General features: G+C 43.6%; 1 protein-coding gene across 2 annotated transcripts; it reads left to right on the forward strand.

Annotated features, from left to right (window-relative positions):
* The first annotated feature begins 101 nt into the window (after positions 1 to 101).
* On the forward strand, positions 102 to 10,655 carry RRP9 (ribosomal RNA processing 9, U3 small nucleolar RNA binding protein). Of its 2 annotated transcripts, XM_081177814.1 has the most exons (15): positions 103 to 264; positions 906 to 988; positions 1,379 to 1,485; positions 2,448 to 2,515; positions 3,042 to 3,083; positions 3,606 to 3,732; positions 4,020 to 4,144; positions 4,860 to 4,952; positions 5,922 to 6,022; positions 6,142 to 6,276; positions 7,151 to 7,213; positions 7,313 to 7,458; positions 8,855 to 8,934; positions 9,875 to 9,948; positions 10,505 to 10,655. In XM_081177814.1, the coding sequence occupies exons 1-15, from the start codon at positions 169 to 171 to the stop codon at positions 10,608 to 10,610; spliced, it is 1,446 nt and encodes a 481-aa protein (XP_081033940.1). In that variant the 5' UTR covers positions 103 to 168; the 3' UTR covers positions 10,611 to 10,655. The 2 variants fall into 2 exon arrangements, 1 of the variants encoding a protein (XP_081033940.1); XR_014003642.1 differs by lacking the exon at positions 10,505 to 10,655 and having other exon boundaries at positions 102 to 264; positions 7,318 to 7,458; positions 9,875 to 9,933.
* The last annotated feature ends 7,238 nt before the right edge of the window (positions 10,656 to 17,893 follow it).

Consider the following 17,893-nt stretch of genomic DNA (forward strand, 5'->3'; position numbering starts at 1 on the left):
TCTGAGCCTTCCTTCCTTCCTCCGGGGTCTCGGGAGGAATCTCAGCCAATGATGAAAGGGTGGAGGCGTTTCCGCCCAATAGGAAAGCGCCGAGGGGGTTGGCTCGGCGAGCCGCGTGCAGGAAGTGCGCTGCGGTGAAGCAGCAGTAGCAGCAGCTCCGGGAGCGGCATGGCGGCGGCGGGGATGAAGAGAAAGCAGCAGAGGCAGCGCGGAGCTTCCGCTTCGGGCTCAACGGCGGGGGGCGCAGCGCGCAAGAAGCGCAAGGTCAGTGGGGAGTGCGGTAAGTGGGGGGAGGGGAGAGCGACCGAGCCCCCCACCCGGGGCGCCGCGTGGCTGAATTACTTGGCGACCCGCTCTCCCCTTTCGGCCGTCGGGCTCGTTTAAGGGGTCCCCCCTCCACTGCCCTAAGCAAGTTATTCTCACGGGGGCAGAGACCGAGGGTGAGGAGGGTGGTGGGGGTAGCGCCACGTGCTTGTTTCCGAAACAGTAAGGAATAGGGTGGGACGAGCACCAGCAACTGTGCAGTGAGCCTTAGCAAGTTTACTCGCGAGGAAGTTCACTGGTTTCAGTCAAGCATGTTGCTCTTTTCGCTAGCGGCCTTAAGCGGTACTCGAGGGTGCCTCGCAGGCTTAAATTACTTGTTAAATGAGCAGTAGGGGTCAGTATCCTGTCGTTTGAGAACTTTCCATTGGCTTTGTACTTCATATCCGTACTTTGGTAGTTATGAGAATCCAGAGAGAGAATTTTGCATGTAGAATGGGTTTTGGTTGCACAATTAGTCAGTTCTCCAGCTACTAGTCATTGGCCATCTTTACCACTTAAAACTCCTGTTCCTCAATACTGCATAGCAATGCAATAGCAATAGACTTGCAATTGTTTTCTGAAATGATTGTTTTGCTTCCTAGCTCCCTGCTGCTGATGAGAAAGCATGGCAGAAAGCTGGCTCTAAGTTGAATGAGGAGATTTCCAGTGATTCTGAACCAGACACGTAAGGATATGCATTGGTCTCCCTCTATAGCTTAGAAGGAAAGATGCATGATCTTGAATAAAGATGCATGTTCTCAGAAAAGTGAATTCAGAGAACCAGACTTGGTATGAATCCCCTCCCTAAGGGGGGTAAGATAATAAGAGAGTTGGGTGAGGAAATTATGTTCTCCTTGCTGCAAAGCAGGCTGTTATGTTCTTGCATAGGTCTAGGCATTTGTGTAATACCTTGCAGTGCAGCTCGCAGGGATCTCTGGAACACAACCCTTTCTTGACCCTTAGGGGACACTGAGGGAGAACTGAAGTCTCCTCTGAGATTGTGAGAATGTTATTTCTAGCTAATGGATGATTGTAAGAGAGAAAGCCTTATGGGTTGTATCTTTCCCACCTGTAGCCCAGCAAGAAAAAAGAACAATGAAGCAGCAGATGAAATCGAGGAGACAGCACAAGAAAAGAAACTAAGATTAGCAAAGTTATATCTGGAGCAGCTTCGACAGCAAGGTGAGATATTGGATATGTTGTGATATAACATGACTGCAAACTCTGTGAAGTATTATAAAATATCAACCAAGGTGGTTTTAAAAAGTAAGAGAATCTGGAGTGAAGGGTGAAAGCTCCTATGAGAAGCTCATGGTCTTTTTTTTTAAAAAAAAAATGATGTAGAGGAAATGATTGCAGAAATGTACTGAGACATAGCTTAGGTTGCTGACATATCTCAACTCTTTGACTTTTAGAATCTGCTTAAGAGAAGCAATTTTTTAAAAAAGTGTGTTGGGAAGGCAGATTGGTTTGGGGTACTTGTTCTCCTCAAAGTGTCTAGAATGGCCTGTGTTTGGGGTCGATTCCTGTGGTTATGCAAACAAACAACTCTGATTCTCTTTGCCACAGCCGCTTTATCTGATAAGTCAGCTTTTGCCAGGGAACTGGTACACCCAGCAATTTTAAGTGGCAGCCATGCATTTGTGGGATATGTACAAATTGACCCCTAGTACCTTGACAAATGGCTGTTCTAGGACAGTATTCTTCAAATCTTGGGTTGCTGGACTGAACTCCTGTCATCCCCAACTAGTTAGTCAATGGCTGGCGATGGTAGGAGTTGTGGGTTGCATTCAGGCAGCACTTTATTACATTTTCACAACGTTTCTTTACTTCGTAATTGCTGTGTGTTACGTGATCTGGAAATCTAACAGAATGTAGTAGAAGTTTCATGCTGATTTCCATGCTAATTGCTTCCAGGAAAAAATAGTTTGTGTTGTAATTTACCCACTGTTTGTCACGCTTCACACTATTTGATGAAATTTAGCATGGTTTTCCAGCCACGGCAATTCTTTCCCATAGTTTTCATGGGTGAATCAGGGAGGAACAGAAACACACATGTACATCAAGACCTTCACATGTTCAATGACATTCACTCTTTGAAGCCTTGGGTCTTATGCCCTGTTTGTATGTGTTTCCCTGAGCAGAAGAGGAAAAAGCTGAAGAAGAGGCCTTTGAGAAGGACCTGGTTGCTGGCCGGCTGAAGGAAGATGTGGTGAGTAGGATACTGTACTTGGTAAAAAGGTGCTGGGCTTCAGAACGGCAGAGGAGAGCCAGATTTTCTCACCTAATGAATAAGCTTTAATGGGTATTTTCATTAAAGAGTAAAAGAAAATTCCTTTCATGTTGTAGCTGCTGACTGTGGGCTTGGCCATTTCAACAGGCCCTCTTCCACATGATAGCAAGAAGCTGGTTGGTAAGGAGGAAAATCAGCAGTCCATCTCTGCCTACCCACGCTTGCCTTTCAAACGGGAAGTGGAAATAAACAGCAAGGGCTGTTGTTATTGGTTTATACATGCAGTTTCCCACCCCTATCTTAAAGCATATTTGTAACTACAGTCCTCTAATACTTATTTCCACACTCATGAGAGCTGGAAACATAAGATTTTTTTAAAATAAAAGATAAGACAGTTTTGTTAATTCTGGGCAGTGTTGCTTGCACATTGTTAAAACTACTTGGTTTTGGGAAGGGGGAGAGAGGATTCTGTTCCATCCAATTTTATTTTACTTTTCTCCCATAGCTCGAACAGAAAGGAAAACTGCAGCGACAAATTGCCAAAATCGTAAGTAGATACAGCATCCCTTGAGCCTTTTTGCTGCATGATTTCAGAGCAGCTATAGCTCTGTTACTGGAAGGAGAGGTGGTGTATTAATTTACCGGATTACACATGACACTCTTTCTTCTACTACTTGAGATTTCTTGGAGATTTAGTCATCGGCTTTTAAATGAAAATTGTTCTCTTCTCCTTGGCCGTTGTAATGTTCATGGAATAGTTCTGCCAGAAACTGTGCAGTTTCCAAATTCTGATCGTTTCAAGTTAGTTTTCAAAGAAGTTGGTTATTTTGGTGGCTCAGTGCTCCAGTTTTACATAACAAATCTGGCTTGGTATTAAATAAGAGCATTTAGTGCTACTATTCTGTTTATCTAATATGGAAATAGGAGACATAAAGTGCCTCAGTTTGCAGAGTCAATGGAATGGAATGTTTCCTTTGCGTACTGTAAAGCAGTTAAAGTTTTATCTCTGGGCAGGAAATTATTTGTGAAGCAGCCTCAAATATTGCTCTTACTGGTACTCTTTGAACAGTTGCAGCCTCCAGACGCATCTGAAATCAGGGTACTGCGAGGTCACCAGCTCCCCATCACCTGTTTGGTCATCACACCCGATGATAAATACATCTTCTCTGCAGCCAAAGACTGTTCAATCATCAAATGTGAGTCTTATTCTATACAAAATGACATAGTGTTAAGACTGAGTGTTGAGTTGAACTTAGCAGTATACAACCCTGTGCTGTTGTTTTAAATTTCACCGTCTCCTCCCTGTGTGATCTCTGCTAATTTCTCTTTAACTACTGTTAGAAGGCACCTTATTTCAAAAGGAAATCTGCCACATTTTTGCTGCCTCAACCATGGATTCTACTGCAGTAACTCAACTCCTTGAAAATGACTGTGTGGTATCAGCCTTCTTGTCCAACTCATTTTAGCTCTTGTTGTATCCTAGGGGATGTGGAGAGTGGGAAGAAGGTGCATGTGATCCGCAGAGGAAAGAAGGGGACAAAGGACAGTCACATTGGCCACACAGCACACATCCTCTCCATGGCTATTTCATCAGATGGCAAATACCTGGTAAGAGAAACTGACACTTTCCCCCCAAGAGACAGAGGACTATTTGAGTTCTCAATCTTTGCTGCTCAGATTTCGCTTTGAAGAGGGAAAGCCAGACGACCCCTCCTCCAGTTGTCCTTATTGCTCCTCTTAATCCGCTTGGGTGGGCTTTTGGCTAGCATGATGTCCCTTTGGCAGGTGGTTGCTAATCAAACTCTTGTGTTATTGGTCATGCCAGCAAGTGGGTGCACATGTGGTGCTCAGGCATTCCTGTACTGTATATCTGTCCTTTCACAGGAATGGATAAAGTTAGGTACTTCTGTTGCCAGCTGCTAATAGGGTGGTAAAAGCCTGCCTTATACCAAGCCAGACCCTTGATCCACCCAGCTCAGGAATATCTACACTGATGGGCAGTGTCGCTCTGGGCTTTTGGCTGGAAGTCTTTCCCAGCTCTATTTGGAGATCCCAGGGACTGAACTCAGGACCTTTTCCATGCAGAGCACTTAACACCAAGTGGAGAAGCTATTGGCTTGGATTTTAGTGTGCCTTGGGCCTCTCTAGAAGCTTGATCTAAAAAGCCAAGTAGAGTAAAGGGGAGGGAGCCAACCCAGCAGCCAGCATGAATTGTCGTCGACTGAGTGGTTGTCTTACTACTGCTGATACCAGTAAACGTGTACAATGTTGCTGAAGGGTTGTGGGTACTGATAAGCATCTTGCCTTGCCTTTTCTCTCTTAGGCAACAGGAGATAGGAACAAACTTATTTTGATCTGGGAAGCTGCAACCTGCAGCCACCTGTATAAATTCACAGGTCACCGTGACGCCGTATCGGTAAGTAAGTTCATTGCCTTGGTTGTAGTGATGCTGTAGCTTAGGCAGGCACAGGATGTGGGTGTGAGCTTTTCTGGATTTCTTTTTTAAAATATGAGCTGTGTTCAGCTATATCTTATAGGAAAGGTGGGGGAAAATATTTTAAATTCAAAGAAATTACTGTTAGATATAGATAAACGCGGGTGGCGCTGCGGGTTAAACCACAGAGCCTAGGACTTACCGATCAGAAGGTCGGCGGTTCGAATCCCTGCGACGGGGTGAGCTTCCGTTGCTCTGTCCCTGCTCCTGCCAACCTAGCAGTTTGAAAGCACGTCAAAGTGCAAGTAGATTAATAGGTACCACTCCAGCACGAAGGTAAACGGTGTTTCCGTGTGCTGCTCTGGTTCGCCAAAAGCAGCTTAGTCATGCTGGCAACATGAACCGGAAGCTGTCTGTGGACAAACGCTGGCTCCCTCGGCCAATAAAGCAAGATGAGTGCTGTAACCCCAGAGTCGGCCACTTTACCTTTAGCTTTATAGATAAATGCAAAAATGTGCCTTTTAAAAGGAATTTGGGACTTTTTGCCTGAGGGCATGTTGCAAAATAGGTGGTGTCCTACATTGTGTAGCAGAAAATATATCTCAGCCCTCCTTTATTTTTTGGGTCAAGTGCCATGTCACTTGAGTTTAAGCTCTTGTCCCCACCTGTAGTTTGTGCCGGTTGCTTGTTCCATAGCTTTGAAATCTGCTCTGGAGAGGAGGCAAATTAGGTCTGGCAGTGAGATTCAAGTCTGCCATGATTGTGAACACCAATCAAATCCCTGCCTATTTTCATTTTTTGTATGTTTTTATGTATTTTATATATATATATATTTCTTTTGCAATGACTTTGACAAGACCAGATAAATAAAATAAAAATCCCCACCAATCTTGCCTCCTCTTTCACACCACTGTCCCCCTTCTCCTTACTCTCTCTGTTCTCCAAATGCAGGGCCTGTCTTTCCGGAAGGGGACTCACCAGCTGTACAGCGCTTCGCATGATCGTTCAGTCAAAGTGTGGAACGTGGCTGAAAATGCTTACGTGGAAACTCTGTAAGGAGCTTGCCTTTCCCCCCTTCTTCTTAGTGTGCTTATGGCATTACAGAAATAAATGCACACTCCACAGCTCAATCTCATCTGCTTTGCTATTCCCACACCTGCTTTCCTCTCAGGTTTGGTCATCAAGACATGATCACAGGGCTGGACAGCTTGAGTCGGGAGTGCTGTGTGACGTCAGGAGGGAGGGACGGCACTGTCAGAATCTGGAAGATCCCTGAGGAAGCCCAGCTGGTGTTTTATGGGCACCAGTAAGTACTTACATAGAATTGGTGGTGGTGGGGGACAGGTTGGTGGGCTACATGCAGCATGTCACACATCCAGCAAGGCACCCTGTGATTTTGCTGTAAGCTGACCTACACTGAGTCAGACTATCGGTCAGTGTCGACACTAGCTGAAAGCAGTTCTCCTGGATTTCAGATGAGATACTTAGCCCAACCCTTCCTAGAGATGCTAGGCATTGAGTGTGGGACCTTTTGCATGCAAAACAGCTATTCTAACACTGAGCTATGGTCCTTCCCCAGTGCCTAATGTATATAAAAATAGGACAGGAACGCTAAAGGCTGGAAAACCGTGTTGTATGCACTGGTTCCTTCACAGTGGTTATGAGCTTAAATGCAGGACTATTTAAAAGGGGGGCTGTGAAGGCAAAGGTTTTAAATATGGACATTGTTTGAGGCACCCAACATACATGAAACTGCTAATGCAGGGGAAGATAGCAGAGATTCTTTCCTGCATCAAAACAAGCATCCCCACCCCCTTCTTGACAGTGACCCCACACCTGTAGAAATGGCAGTTCATTGGTCTCTATCAATGCAGACCTTTAAGTGGGTCCTCAAAACAGAACAACAAAAAAGTGGGTCCTGTGTGCTGTGGCATTCTCATGCTAAGGCTTTTAATTAGGCTGTTGAATCTGCAACACTGTTTTACACTTTCATTTTTTTTAAGAAAAAGGACCTGTGGGTTAATGGTGGTTGTTCCTTGCTGGTATTCATTCATTCATTCATTATGTGTAAAGGATGGCTGTGGACACACATCTTGGGAGGGCTTTGTCCTAAAAGGTGTTTTTATAAATACTGCAGCATGCCGTCTTAAAAAGAATAATGGCTTCCTGTTTTGAATTAGGGGCTCCATTGACTGTATTCAGCTGATCAATGAGGAGCATATGGTGTCTGGTGCAGACGATGGGTGAGTACTTCCTCAAGCCTTAACATTGCTGAATTAGCACTTTCACCCCATAGCCTCTTTTTGCACATATGTCATATAATTGTTTGCTATTTCCTGAAGGTCAGTATGCCTCTGGGGTCTCTCAAAAAAGAAACCGCTAACCACAGTGAAGAAAGCCCACAGACTCCATGGCACAGAGGGCCTGGAACAACCATACTGGATCTCTTCGGTTGCCGCTTTGCTGAACAGTGACCTTGTAGCCACAGGTACTTCATACTTCGGTCTCATTTGCACATTACTGTAAACCGTAGTTAAGCTTCACTGTGCTTTAAAGGTGAAGGTGCAGTATGCTGGTGCGCAATGTTAAAATGGAAGGCGCTTTGTTTCTGCCTCGCTCTTGCTGTGTTTCTGGGAGCTAAGCCATGGTTTGGTCTACAGTTACATCGGAACCCAGGCTGGTGGAGAAGGAGGATGCAAAATTGCCTGCAAATTTTATTCCATGAATCACCATGCTGTGCATCCATCTTTAAACCAAGATATCCTTTAAAGCAGATATCTTCAATTGTTTCAGACGGAGGCCACTTTTAACCCAAACATTGGGGCACCAATTTCTTAAACTTTTACCATATACTTGTATGGTGTTATGGCTCCTGTTGTGACCCACATTGCTTCAGGCAGAGACGCACTAGTGGGTCGCCACCCACCAGTTGAAGACTGGTGGTTTAAAGTGATGTTTGAACCCAGCATCTGAAACGCTTGCCTTGCTTTTCCTATTGTTCTGTAGCTAAAAGAAGGGAGGTGATTTTTTTTTTAAAGGCCTGCTATAGTAAAAGCTAGCTGGGTATTTTAGGCTACATTTCTGTGCTTAGAAGCAGGGCTTACTGAACTCAGTGGGATTCAGTGCTGAGTAGATTTTTGGTTGCACTTGTACACTCTGCTCAATGGGAATCCTGCCTATATTTGGAACATTGAATAAAGCCATACAGTGGTACCTCTGGTTGCGAACGGGATCCGTTCTGGAGTCCCGTTCGCAACATGAGCAGAACGCAACCCACGTCTGCGTGTGTGCACGGGTCGCGATTTGCTGCGCCTGTGAATGCCTGTGACGTCATTTTGCATGCCTGCACATGCGCGAGATGCGAAACCCAGAAGTAACCCTTTCCAGTGCTTCCGGGTCGCTGCAGGATGCAACCTGAAAAAACATATGAAGCAAACGCAACACGAGGTATGACTGTATTCTGCTTTAGTCAAAGCCTGCCTAACAGGTGTGCATTTCAAGATCCTTGTTAGGTGTAAGTGGGCCAGAGTGGCTGGGTAAACCCAGCCAGATGGGTGGGGTATAAATAATAATAAAATTATTATTATTTATTATTATTCTTCAGAAGAACTACATGTTAATAAACCTCCCTCATCTTCTGACGGCTGCAATGCGAGTGTCCTAAAGACAATAAATAATCTCTTGGGGTTTTTTGGTGTTGGGGCGAGCTTTTTATTTATGCATATAGGTGAGTTGCTTTGCAAGCTTCTCTTCTGGGTTCCATTTAGCAAGGATGTCAATGTCCTGGCCTGTGATGTTTAAAGACATGGCCGGGTGTGTGGGGAAAACTTCATTGTAGTCCCTGAATGTGACAACAAACCCTTACACGCTTTTGTTCTTGGCAGGTTCGCACAGTGCCAGTGTGAAGTTGTGGAAATGTGGAGAGGGATTCCGGAGGCTGGAGCCACTCTTTGAGATTCCCCTGGTGAGGAAATTGGGGGCATGGAGGAGGATGGTGTTCTTTTCATCAGTAGCGTTCCATTGTAAATCACAGCACACAGTGTTGTTGATAGGCTGAAAGTGAACCAGGGGACTTCTTTGCACAGAGCTCACCTTGACCGTGGATTCTGATCATGGCCCCAGCCTTTCTCTTAGCTCCTCCCCTTGCAATATTGAGATAACTATTCTAATGCCACTGGCCCTGTTGCTGCAGGGATGATGGAGATCATGTGTATTAAACACTTTGAAGGCTGTAAGTTAAAAAATTAATAAATGCTTATTAATTGGGGGCAGTTGAGTGGTAGATAAACCGACCATTGTGTTCAGTGGTATATCCTGCTGAGTAGTCATGTGAGCTTACTTTGATATAGAAACCCCGCCCACTTTAAGTTTCCAGCAGCTCCAAACTGCACTATGTATAGCAGAATGACCTCTTTAAAGTTTCCAAAACAGTATTCCCTTTCTTCTGATAGTGTTCTGGGCTTCAGAAGGAGAGCTGCTAGCTCAGAACTTAAAAGAGTTAAGGAATCCTTTGAAACAGTTGCCATGTTTGCTACTGTACGGAAAACTTGTAGGTTGGCCATAAGGAATAGTAAAATACTGGCTTAAACTACAGAAAGGGGGCAAGAAGGTTGGGACATCCTGGAAATCATGAGTGAAAAAATAAAATGGCAGTAGGACTGTGATATAATGATCAAGACACTATGCCAGCTTGGAATATACAGAGCACTTTCAAAACATCTCAGACTTTCCATAATTCTGGTATGCTGGTGGCTCATTTGCACCCTTTGGATGGAGGTGAAATGGAAACTGTCTGCATATCAAAGGGAGGCTTCTGGACCAATTATAACTTTGTTATATCAGTAAATAAGATTTGTGTAGCCTCGAATCTGAAGTTTATATCTCTGGGTGTGTTTCTCTCTCAGGTTGGCTTTGTTAATAGCTTGAAGTTCTCGAATTCTGGAAACTTCCTAGTTGCTGGAATTGGACAAGAACACAGGTATCCCGTACTCCATTCCTGTTTTATTACAATGTGTGCATGATTCTGAATTGTATTCTCCATCTTTAAAATAGATGTAAATAGCTTTAAACTGTCACAGTGTGTCCGCACTACAAACTTATCTTGAGGTCTCAGTTTCAAGATGAGATTGGAACTGCCTTGCAGAATTCTTAAATTTCTCATGGAGTTTGGTAGTACTCCTGAAAATTTAACGGTCATAACTTTTTAGCACTTCTGTGCCCTTAAAGAGATTTGTTCCATTTTCCATGAAAAAATATGCCCTGCTTAGCACTCTCATGGGAGAAGTCTCTTAGTGTCTTTGCATTTCTTAGTGTTTTAGAGTAAACTTTAGTTAAATCGAAGTTCCTCTGTTTTTAAGGCCAGGAGTGAGAAATATATGCCTCTGTCTTTTTCTTTTACTGATGATGGCTTCTTGCACCATATAGGGGTTGTGTAATGTTTACTTGATTGTTTAAATTCAGATATACTTTATCACAGCACCTAAAAGGAGTGTATTAGTAGCAGATAAATTTATTTCACCTGGGTTTTATTGCAGATTGGGTCGCTGGTGGAGGATCAAAGAGGCCAAGAACAGCATCTGCATTATTCCGCTCAAGAAGACTATAGCAGGAAACTCACAGATACCTGATGAAGGCTCCTAATATTCTATAACCTGTTTATTAAAGCCATATTTTGTGTTTGTAAAATGGTAATGGTCATCTTTTAATTATAGTTTCGCTATTTTCCCCACAGGAATTGTGGATGAGGTTTTCAAAAGCAAGGGGGCTGTGGTTTCTGAAATAAAAGAGCAGTCATCTGTTGTGGTCTGGAGGCCCCTTTAAAACAATTGTGTTCTACCTTTTTTCTTGAAGAATCTGGAAAGTATATGACATTCTCAGGCTGGTACTAGCCAGACCCAGATCTTTAGAAATATTTGGTAGCTTAAGACCATTATTTGGATATTTTACTCTGGCCTTTATTCAGGAAACCAGGAGTCAGAATATAAAGTCGACTACTGTCCATTTGGACTGGAAACAACTCTCTCAAGATATTAGGTAGCAAGATCTGCCCATAGCTTTTAAATCAGAGATTGACAGTGCAGTCCAATGCATGTTTGCTCAGAAGAAAGCCCATCTGAGTTACACCCCCACCCACCCCCACACCCCTCCCTGGAAATACAATTGCAGCCTAAACCTAGCAACTTACATTTGCAAAGGGTGTGTGTTTTCTTGTTCTTTCTGCTTCCAGAAGCTTCTGGGCTTCTATCTAAGAATTTTGTCTAATTTCAGATTTTGGCACTGCATGACTTGTGTAAAGTTCACATTCAGGATATTGAGTGCTAATTAGTTCTTTTGTTATGAATAATGGCACTTAAGCATGTTTTCTCTCCAGCAGGGGAGGCAGTGGGAGAGAGATGCATTTGCAAAGGTCCTTGAAGTTGTGATAAGGGTTGCCTGAGTGAAAGCGGATTAGACAGCATGCTGCTTTGAGGGAGATCAGTTGCCCAACACTAGCAGCTTCACAAACCTGCTCCTGGAGCTTCAGCTGTGAGAGCCTAATCAGGGTGAATTGGCTCCTTTTGTGCTTCAAGTATGCTTATTTCTGTATTGGGTTAGGCCATGGGTAGGCAAACTAAGGCCCGGGGGCTGCATCCAGCCCAAATCGCCTTCTAAATGTTATTTGTAGGGCATAGGAATTCATTATTCCCCCCCCCCCAAAAAAAAATAGTCCAGCCCCCCACAAGGTCTGAGGGACAGTGGACAGGCCCCCTGCTGAAAAAGTTTGCTGACCCATGGGTTAGGCATTCACAAGCTAGCAGTTTTGTGTGTGGGTGAGCGGGCAGAGTAAAATTACACCTTGCTCATAATCCCAAACAAGTCCAACATTTGCAGATGACAAGACTGACTTGCCACTGACATGATGCAGTCACTTAGCTAGAATCTGAGGGCAGGTAAGCAGCTGAAGCTTCTATGGTGGGCTCAGTCAAAGTTGGCCTGCTTGTTTTTGCAACCTCCGCTCTCCCAACTACAAACAAGATGCTCTTGTCACACAAGGCTTCAATAATAAAAAAGCACTTTATTTACATAAATTACAAAAGTCACAAACTTTCCCACAAAAAAGCTACTTTAAACTTTTCCATTTTTTTTAAACAGTATGTATCACAATAACACTTGCATCTTTAGATAAAATTCACATTCTCCTTACCCCATCCCACATCAAACATTTTGTTGTTGCAACAGCCCCGTCTTCCTCCCCTGAGTGCCTTCACCTTTCACAGTTTCCAATACTAAAGGGATCCCTAACCTCTTATGGGCCTGTTTGCAAACTGATAGAAACTGCTGGGTACAGTATACACCAGGGGTGGCCAACTCCCAAGAGACTGCGATCTACTCAGAGTTAAAAACTGGCAGTGATCTACCCCCTTTTTTTAGGGATTCAGGTCAAAGTTGTTGAGCTTTTTTGAGGCAGGAGGAAAACCCCGTTTTTTGGGCGGGGTGAAGAGCTAAAATTTTGAGCCTTTTGGGGCCAAGCCAAAGTTGTTGAGCTTCTTTGGGGGGAGCCAGTCAGTGATCTACCAGTAGATCACGATCTACCTGTTGGACGTGCCTGCTATACACTGTAATCTCTTCAAAGACTGCTTCTTACAAGCTTAATTTCAACAAGGGAAGGGGATCCTTTGTGTGCTGGGAAAAGCCTCATGTTGGTGATTCCTGTGGTAAAAATAAAACGATAACCTGAAAAGGTGAGCCTTCTATCATTTTGTTCAAAATGTTTCCCTTTCATCTAATGTTTTCTTCCTGAGGTGGCAAAAAAGTAAACAGTATGCAACAAATAAGAGAAGACGTTCCGAATGGTGGCTGTAATTCTTACAGGAAGAACAATGTGGGCAGTTAAAGAGCTTAGTCTATCTGGGAATTTGATTGCCACATGCTTGTACTCTCCTTTTGCTTGCTTTATGGATAGTACTGAAACAAATAACCAGGTTCATATCCCCACTCAGCCATGGAGCTCTCTAGGCGATCCTGGACCAGCCAATGTTTTTACCTAACTTCTACCTCATAGGCTGATTGCAAGGATAAAAATGGGGAAGAAGGAAGCCCATGTGTACCTCCTGGCAATGCTTAGGAAAATGATGGGATAATAATACAAGAAAAAAGCAAGTGTAGCAGTCTGCCTGAAAACAGCTTGTGGTTCTCCAGCGATGCTTTCTGCATGACTCTTCCTTCTACTATTGTTCTTTGCCACGAAGTGCATTCTTACATAGACATTAATAATACAGTTTGAAAATCTTACAATGCACAGACCACTGTTTTAAGACCTTTGAGAGTAGACCAGATCCGATTTTGGCATGTCTTCCCCCTTTATCCAAAGTGGCTTACAGCAATAGACTTCTGTGAATTTCAGATGTAAGATTCACTGCTTAAATAACAACGGTAGAAAGGGTTAGAAGAGAGGAATAGATAGAAGAACCCTACGGGCATATTCTGGAATCTCCAAGCAATGTAGGAACTTCTATACACAATTACAGCTGTTCTCTTTGTTAAAGCAGCAGACTGAATGGGATAGGAGCTGCATGCTTTTACTTGTAATCCCGTTTAACTGGATGGCGCTGGTCTGCTAAGGGGTGTCAGCAGCCACAATTCTTCCTTCCACCTAGGGTTGGGCATTTATACTTTGGTACTTGAGACAAATGTTCCCTGATAAGGCCAGATTGCCTCTGCCAAGTACTAGTGTAGAGCAGTGTTTCATAATGTGCTCCCCCAGATGTTGTTGGACTCCACCTCCTATCGCCCCCTGATCATTGGCCATTCTGGTTGGGCCTGATGGGTGCTGATGAGTCCAGCAACATTTGGAAGGGTAGTTTCAAGTTTTTGAGCAGGGCTTCCGCATGTTTTGGTGGGAAGGAGGCGTTTCTTTTTATAGGCCCCTACTGAGCCTCATAAACCGCAGTCTCATGTCCAAAAATGTAGGAAAGATTTCCCTTGCATGCTAATCAGTAGAGTATCCGCTCAGCATTTGCTGCAGGTCTCGGGTTCTAGGTAGGGACTGGGAACAACCCTGAGAACCACTACCACTCAACATAGGCAATGCTGACCTAGATGAACCAATGGTCTGGTTGAGTATAAGGCAACTTCCTATGTTCCTATTGGTTTAGAATAATAATTTCTAGGCCATCCATTTTCTGGTTCAGAATTTTGCACATAGATTCAGCTCCAGAAAGTTACTACAATGAGATGTCAAAAAGCAGACCTGATCAATTAAAGAGATATTCATGCAAAATCCCTTTTTTTTTTTTAGGAGGGGATGAGGAAATATCTTTCTTCATCTTGCTGCAACAAACAGGGCTATGACATGTAGTGGCACCTTACAACATTTCACACCTGTTGTCAATATGGATGGCACAGGTGAGGCAGGTCCACGGTATAGTGTAGGTGCCTCAAATCATCACTTGCGGAAGAAATCTAGTATAGACATGCCATAGGTCTACTGCTTTATTTTTTAAAAAATAGTGGCACTGACACAACATTTTAAATGGTATTCTATTAATTATGTCTTGCCTATAAAAAAACAAAACACTTCTACTGCGACTCATTAGAATACATTGCCTGGTTCAAACATTTACATGAATACATAGGAAATACTGCAATTTGCAAATACCTCATAAACACCCAATTCCCTGTTTTCAGCGTCTTCACAAGTTCGAATAATGTAGTTGCCATTCTACTGATGGCTCCCAGCATGAGTTCACAATGGTAAAGTAACAGAGTGATTTTTAGCTCTGCCTTTGAGTCAGTTTCACAACTATGAACTGGGATTCCAAACAGTATATTTTTTTAAAAAGAATACTATCATTTGAAATGTTGGTCTTCCTGGGATTGTGAGGTAGCTCCACCTTCCCCCAAAGCTGTAGGGAGAATTGTTCATTCCAGAGGCAAGAGTGAGGCCTGCTGCCTGTATACAGGGGAAAAACATTGTCCTCCAAGCTTCTTGATTTGTACCAGCTTTGGAAGCAGTATAGAATGATTCTGTATAGTTTTGTTATGAATGGAATTGCTTTAGAGAAGTAAAATTGTGCTTCTGACTTGTTTTATTTTAGCTTCCCTTTATTGTGAACAACTAAGGCCTTGAAGTGTTCCCCTTATGCCATCCATTTCCTAAGCTATAAAATTTGTCCAGGGGAGGGGGAAGCAAAGATCTGCCATAGCAATTGCATTGTATCTCATCTTAAGAGAGAATTACATGGGTGATTTCATTTCCCTCAGCTGCTAGGAATTCAATCGGCTCAAAAAGAGAAACTTCAGCCCAAGTGATTGTCGAGCATCATAGATAAACAGAGGCGTATAACAAAGACTTCACATAGTTTGGTACTGCTTGATAGACAACTTTACCCATAAGTGAGATCTGGCAGGTGGGGAGAGGCGATGGTTTGGCAGAGCTCTGCTAGTGGCTAAGTGCATCATTTTGCAAAGCTGGAAGGCTTAGACCAGTACTGAGCTTTGGATATGAGACCTACTGGTCCTAAGCATACATATGGAGTGTGTTTTATGTTTCCAGGAAGAGGTTACATTCCGCAGTATATAGTAGGCGTTTCTGGATTTGTGTACGGAATAAAATATAAAGGAATCAAAGTAATTAATGTTGCGTTGATGAGTTCAGTGCAGAGCTGGGAACCTTTTTGTAAATTACTATTTTCCATTTTAGTGGTCCTTCATTAAGACTCCTCATGTATGTCTCAATCGATGTCAATCTACAAACCAGGTTCACTGTGTGAATTGACATTAAAGAAATGGAGGGAGGGTTGCTGTTTGTTATATTCTGAAAAACTTGAGAAACTTAATAGCAAAACGGAAGTATCATTTGCCTTATTAGCTAACAAAAATGGATGGGACTCGGGACTCAATGTTCTAACGTAGAGTAAACCCTGTGGTACTCAAAAAAGAAATGAAAGATGAGTGCCAAAGTTGCTGCCAGAAGTGGGGTCTCTGACCCTTTAAGGACCACCACCAGAACCTTAGGATTCAGTGCTACCATCTTGGTTTTCACTGAGAAGAAGCCCTGACTAGCTCAGAGATGGGAAGTTGTCTCCTTTCATGAACAAAAGAGGGCTGGTAAGGCCCATTGGCAGTGGTGCAGAGGATTCTTAAATCATGCCCCCCTTGTTCACCGTGCCCCCAGTTTTATCTTGACAGGCTTAGGGAGTCAGTCCTCCCAGGCCAAAGGTCCTTCAAAAGCTGGAGTCAGCCTTCAAGTGAATCTCCCCTCTCACCATTTACTTTCCTTTTCTAGAGCTCATGCATGTAGCACTTTTTATGCTAACTTTTTAGAGGAGAGGAGAGTTTACACTGCGAATACAGAGTACATAGAAAAAAGAAGTCCATATTTGCAGGGGACAGTCAAATTTTCCCCTTTTCGCTGTCGGGATGTGCTTCTTGTAAGTAATCATCTGCAAAATGACTGTCTTGGTTTTTGACTCAAGGTCACATTTTTGCCAAACAACTTCCCCTGTGATAGTCTGCTGGGGAATATTCGCTTCAAATCAGCATCGTTTAGAATAAGTAGAAGATCTCTCTGTTGATGGCAATGAGGTTCAGAAAGGTTTCTGGAACAACACAAAATGGTCTGGTGCCCTGGTTATACTGTGAAATCTGTCTATATTGACTGTACAATTTACTATGACGGCTTATAACAGGTTACTGTTAAGCGTAGCTAATAACTGACAGTGTTATTCAGCACCATATATACTTTGGCCTGAAGTGTGTTTTCCATTGAAATCTTCCAGTGCTATTTGTAAAGCAAGAGTCTAGGTAATTATGAGCCACTTTCAAGAGCTGTATGATTGGTACAGGTATTGGGAATTTTCCTTCCAGTCTATTCAAGAATACGAGCAATCTGTCCATCATACTCCTTATAACACTGAGCAGTTTGGTTACTCCAGTGGCCTAGGCTTGAAGGATAGAACTAAGATGATAAGAAGAGCCTCCTAAATTAGGCCAATGGCCCATATAGCCCAGCGTCCTGATCTCATAATAGTCAACCAGATGCCTATGGGAAGCCCACAAGCAGCACACGAATGCCACAGTACTCTGCCCTCCTGCAACTCTCATCAACAGGTATTCAGAGGCATTTCTCTTTGTAGGTCAAAAGCAGCCTTGCACCAACTTGGTACCCTCCAAGTTTTGGACTTTCCTGGTCATTTGCCAGGTGCTTGTGAATGATGAACACTGGAGTCCAGAACATCTGGAAGGTACTCGGTTGGGAAAGGCTGGTCTTGACCAGGGCCCTAATCTCCAAGTGACCTAGGAAAAAATATGGAGAAACTTGACTCTTGGGACATGCTGGCAAAATGGTGTCTCTCCATTTAGACTCATCCTATAAATAAATCACCATCCTACACTTCCCATGGCCTTATCATTTGCTGTTTTCTTCATGAATTCTCATTGCAAGGGAGTCATGGGCAACTTACAACCGCCAGGAGCAGCTCCTCAATGCCTTCCTCATGTGCTGTATCAGGAAGATTTTGGGCATCACATGGCACAACAGGCTCTCAAACAAAGATGTGCTCTTCCAAGCCCACATTCACAGCAGGTTTGCACTTCTGTCTTTCATGACATCTATGCCGGCTTAGCCATGTCCGCAGAATGGAAGGTGGCTCTAGGCACCAGGCCTGTTGGCAGACCAACTCTGCTTTACAAAAATGTCTGCAAATGTGACATAAAGGCTGGCAACATTAAATCCACCATGTGGGAATCCCTTGCAGACGACCGCAGTGCCTGGAGACACGGGATGTGTATCCATAGCAGTGATCAGAGGAGGAATGACTGCTGGGAGGAGAGCAGAGAAAAAAAATTCCATGTTGCACCTGTAGCAGCAACAAATCATGTCTCCCCCATATCGTTTTCTACAGCCACAGCAGCCGCTGTTTGACGCAGTTTGACATCACCCA

This window comes from Podarcis bocagei, assembly GCF_964188305.1.
Source record: "Podarcis bocagei genome assembly, chromosome: 2".
In the NCBI taxonomy this organism is placed as follows: Eukaryota; Metazoa; Chordata; class Lepidosauria; order Squamata; family Lacertidae; genus Podarcis; species Podarcis bocagei.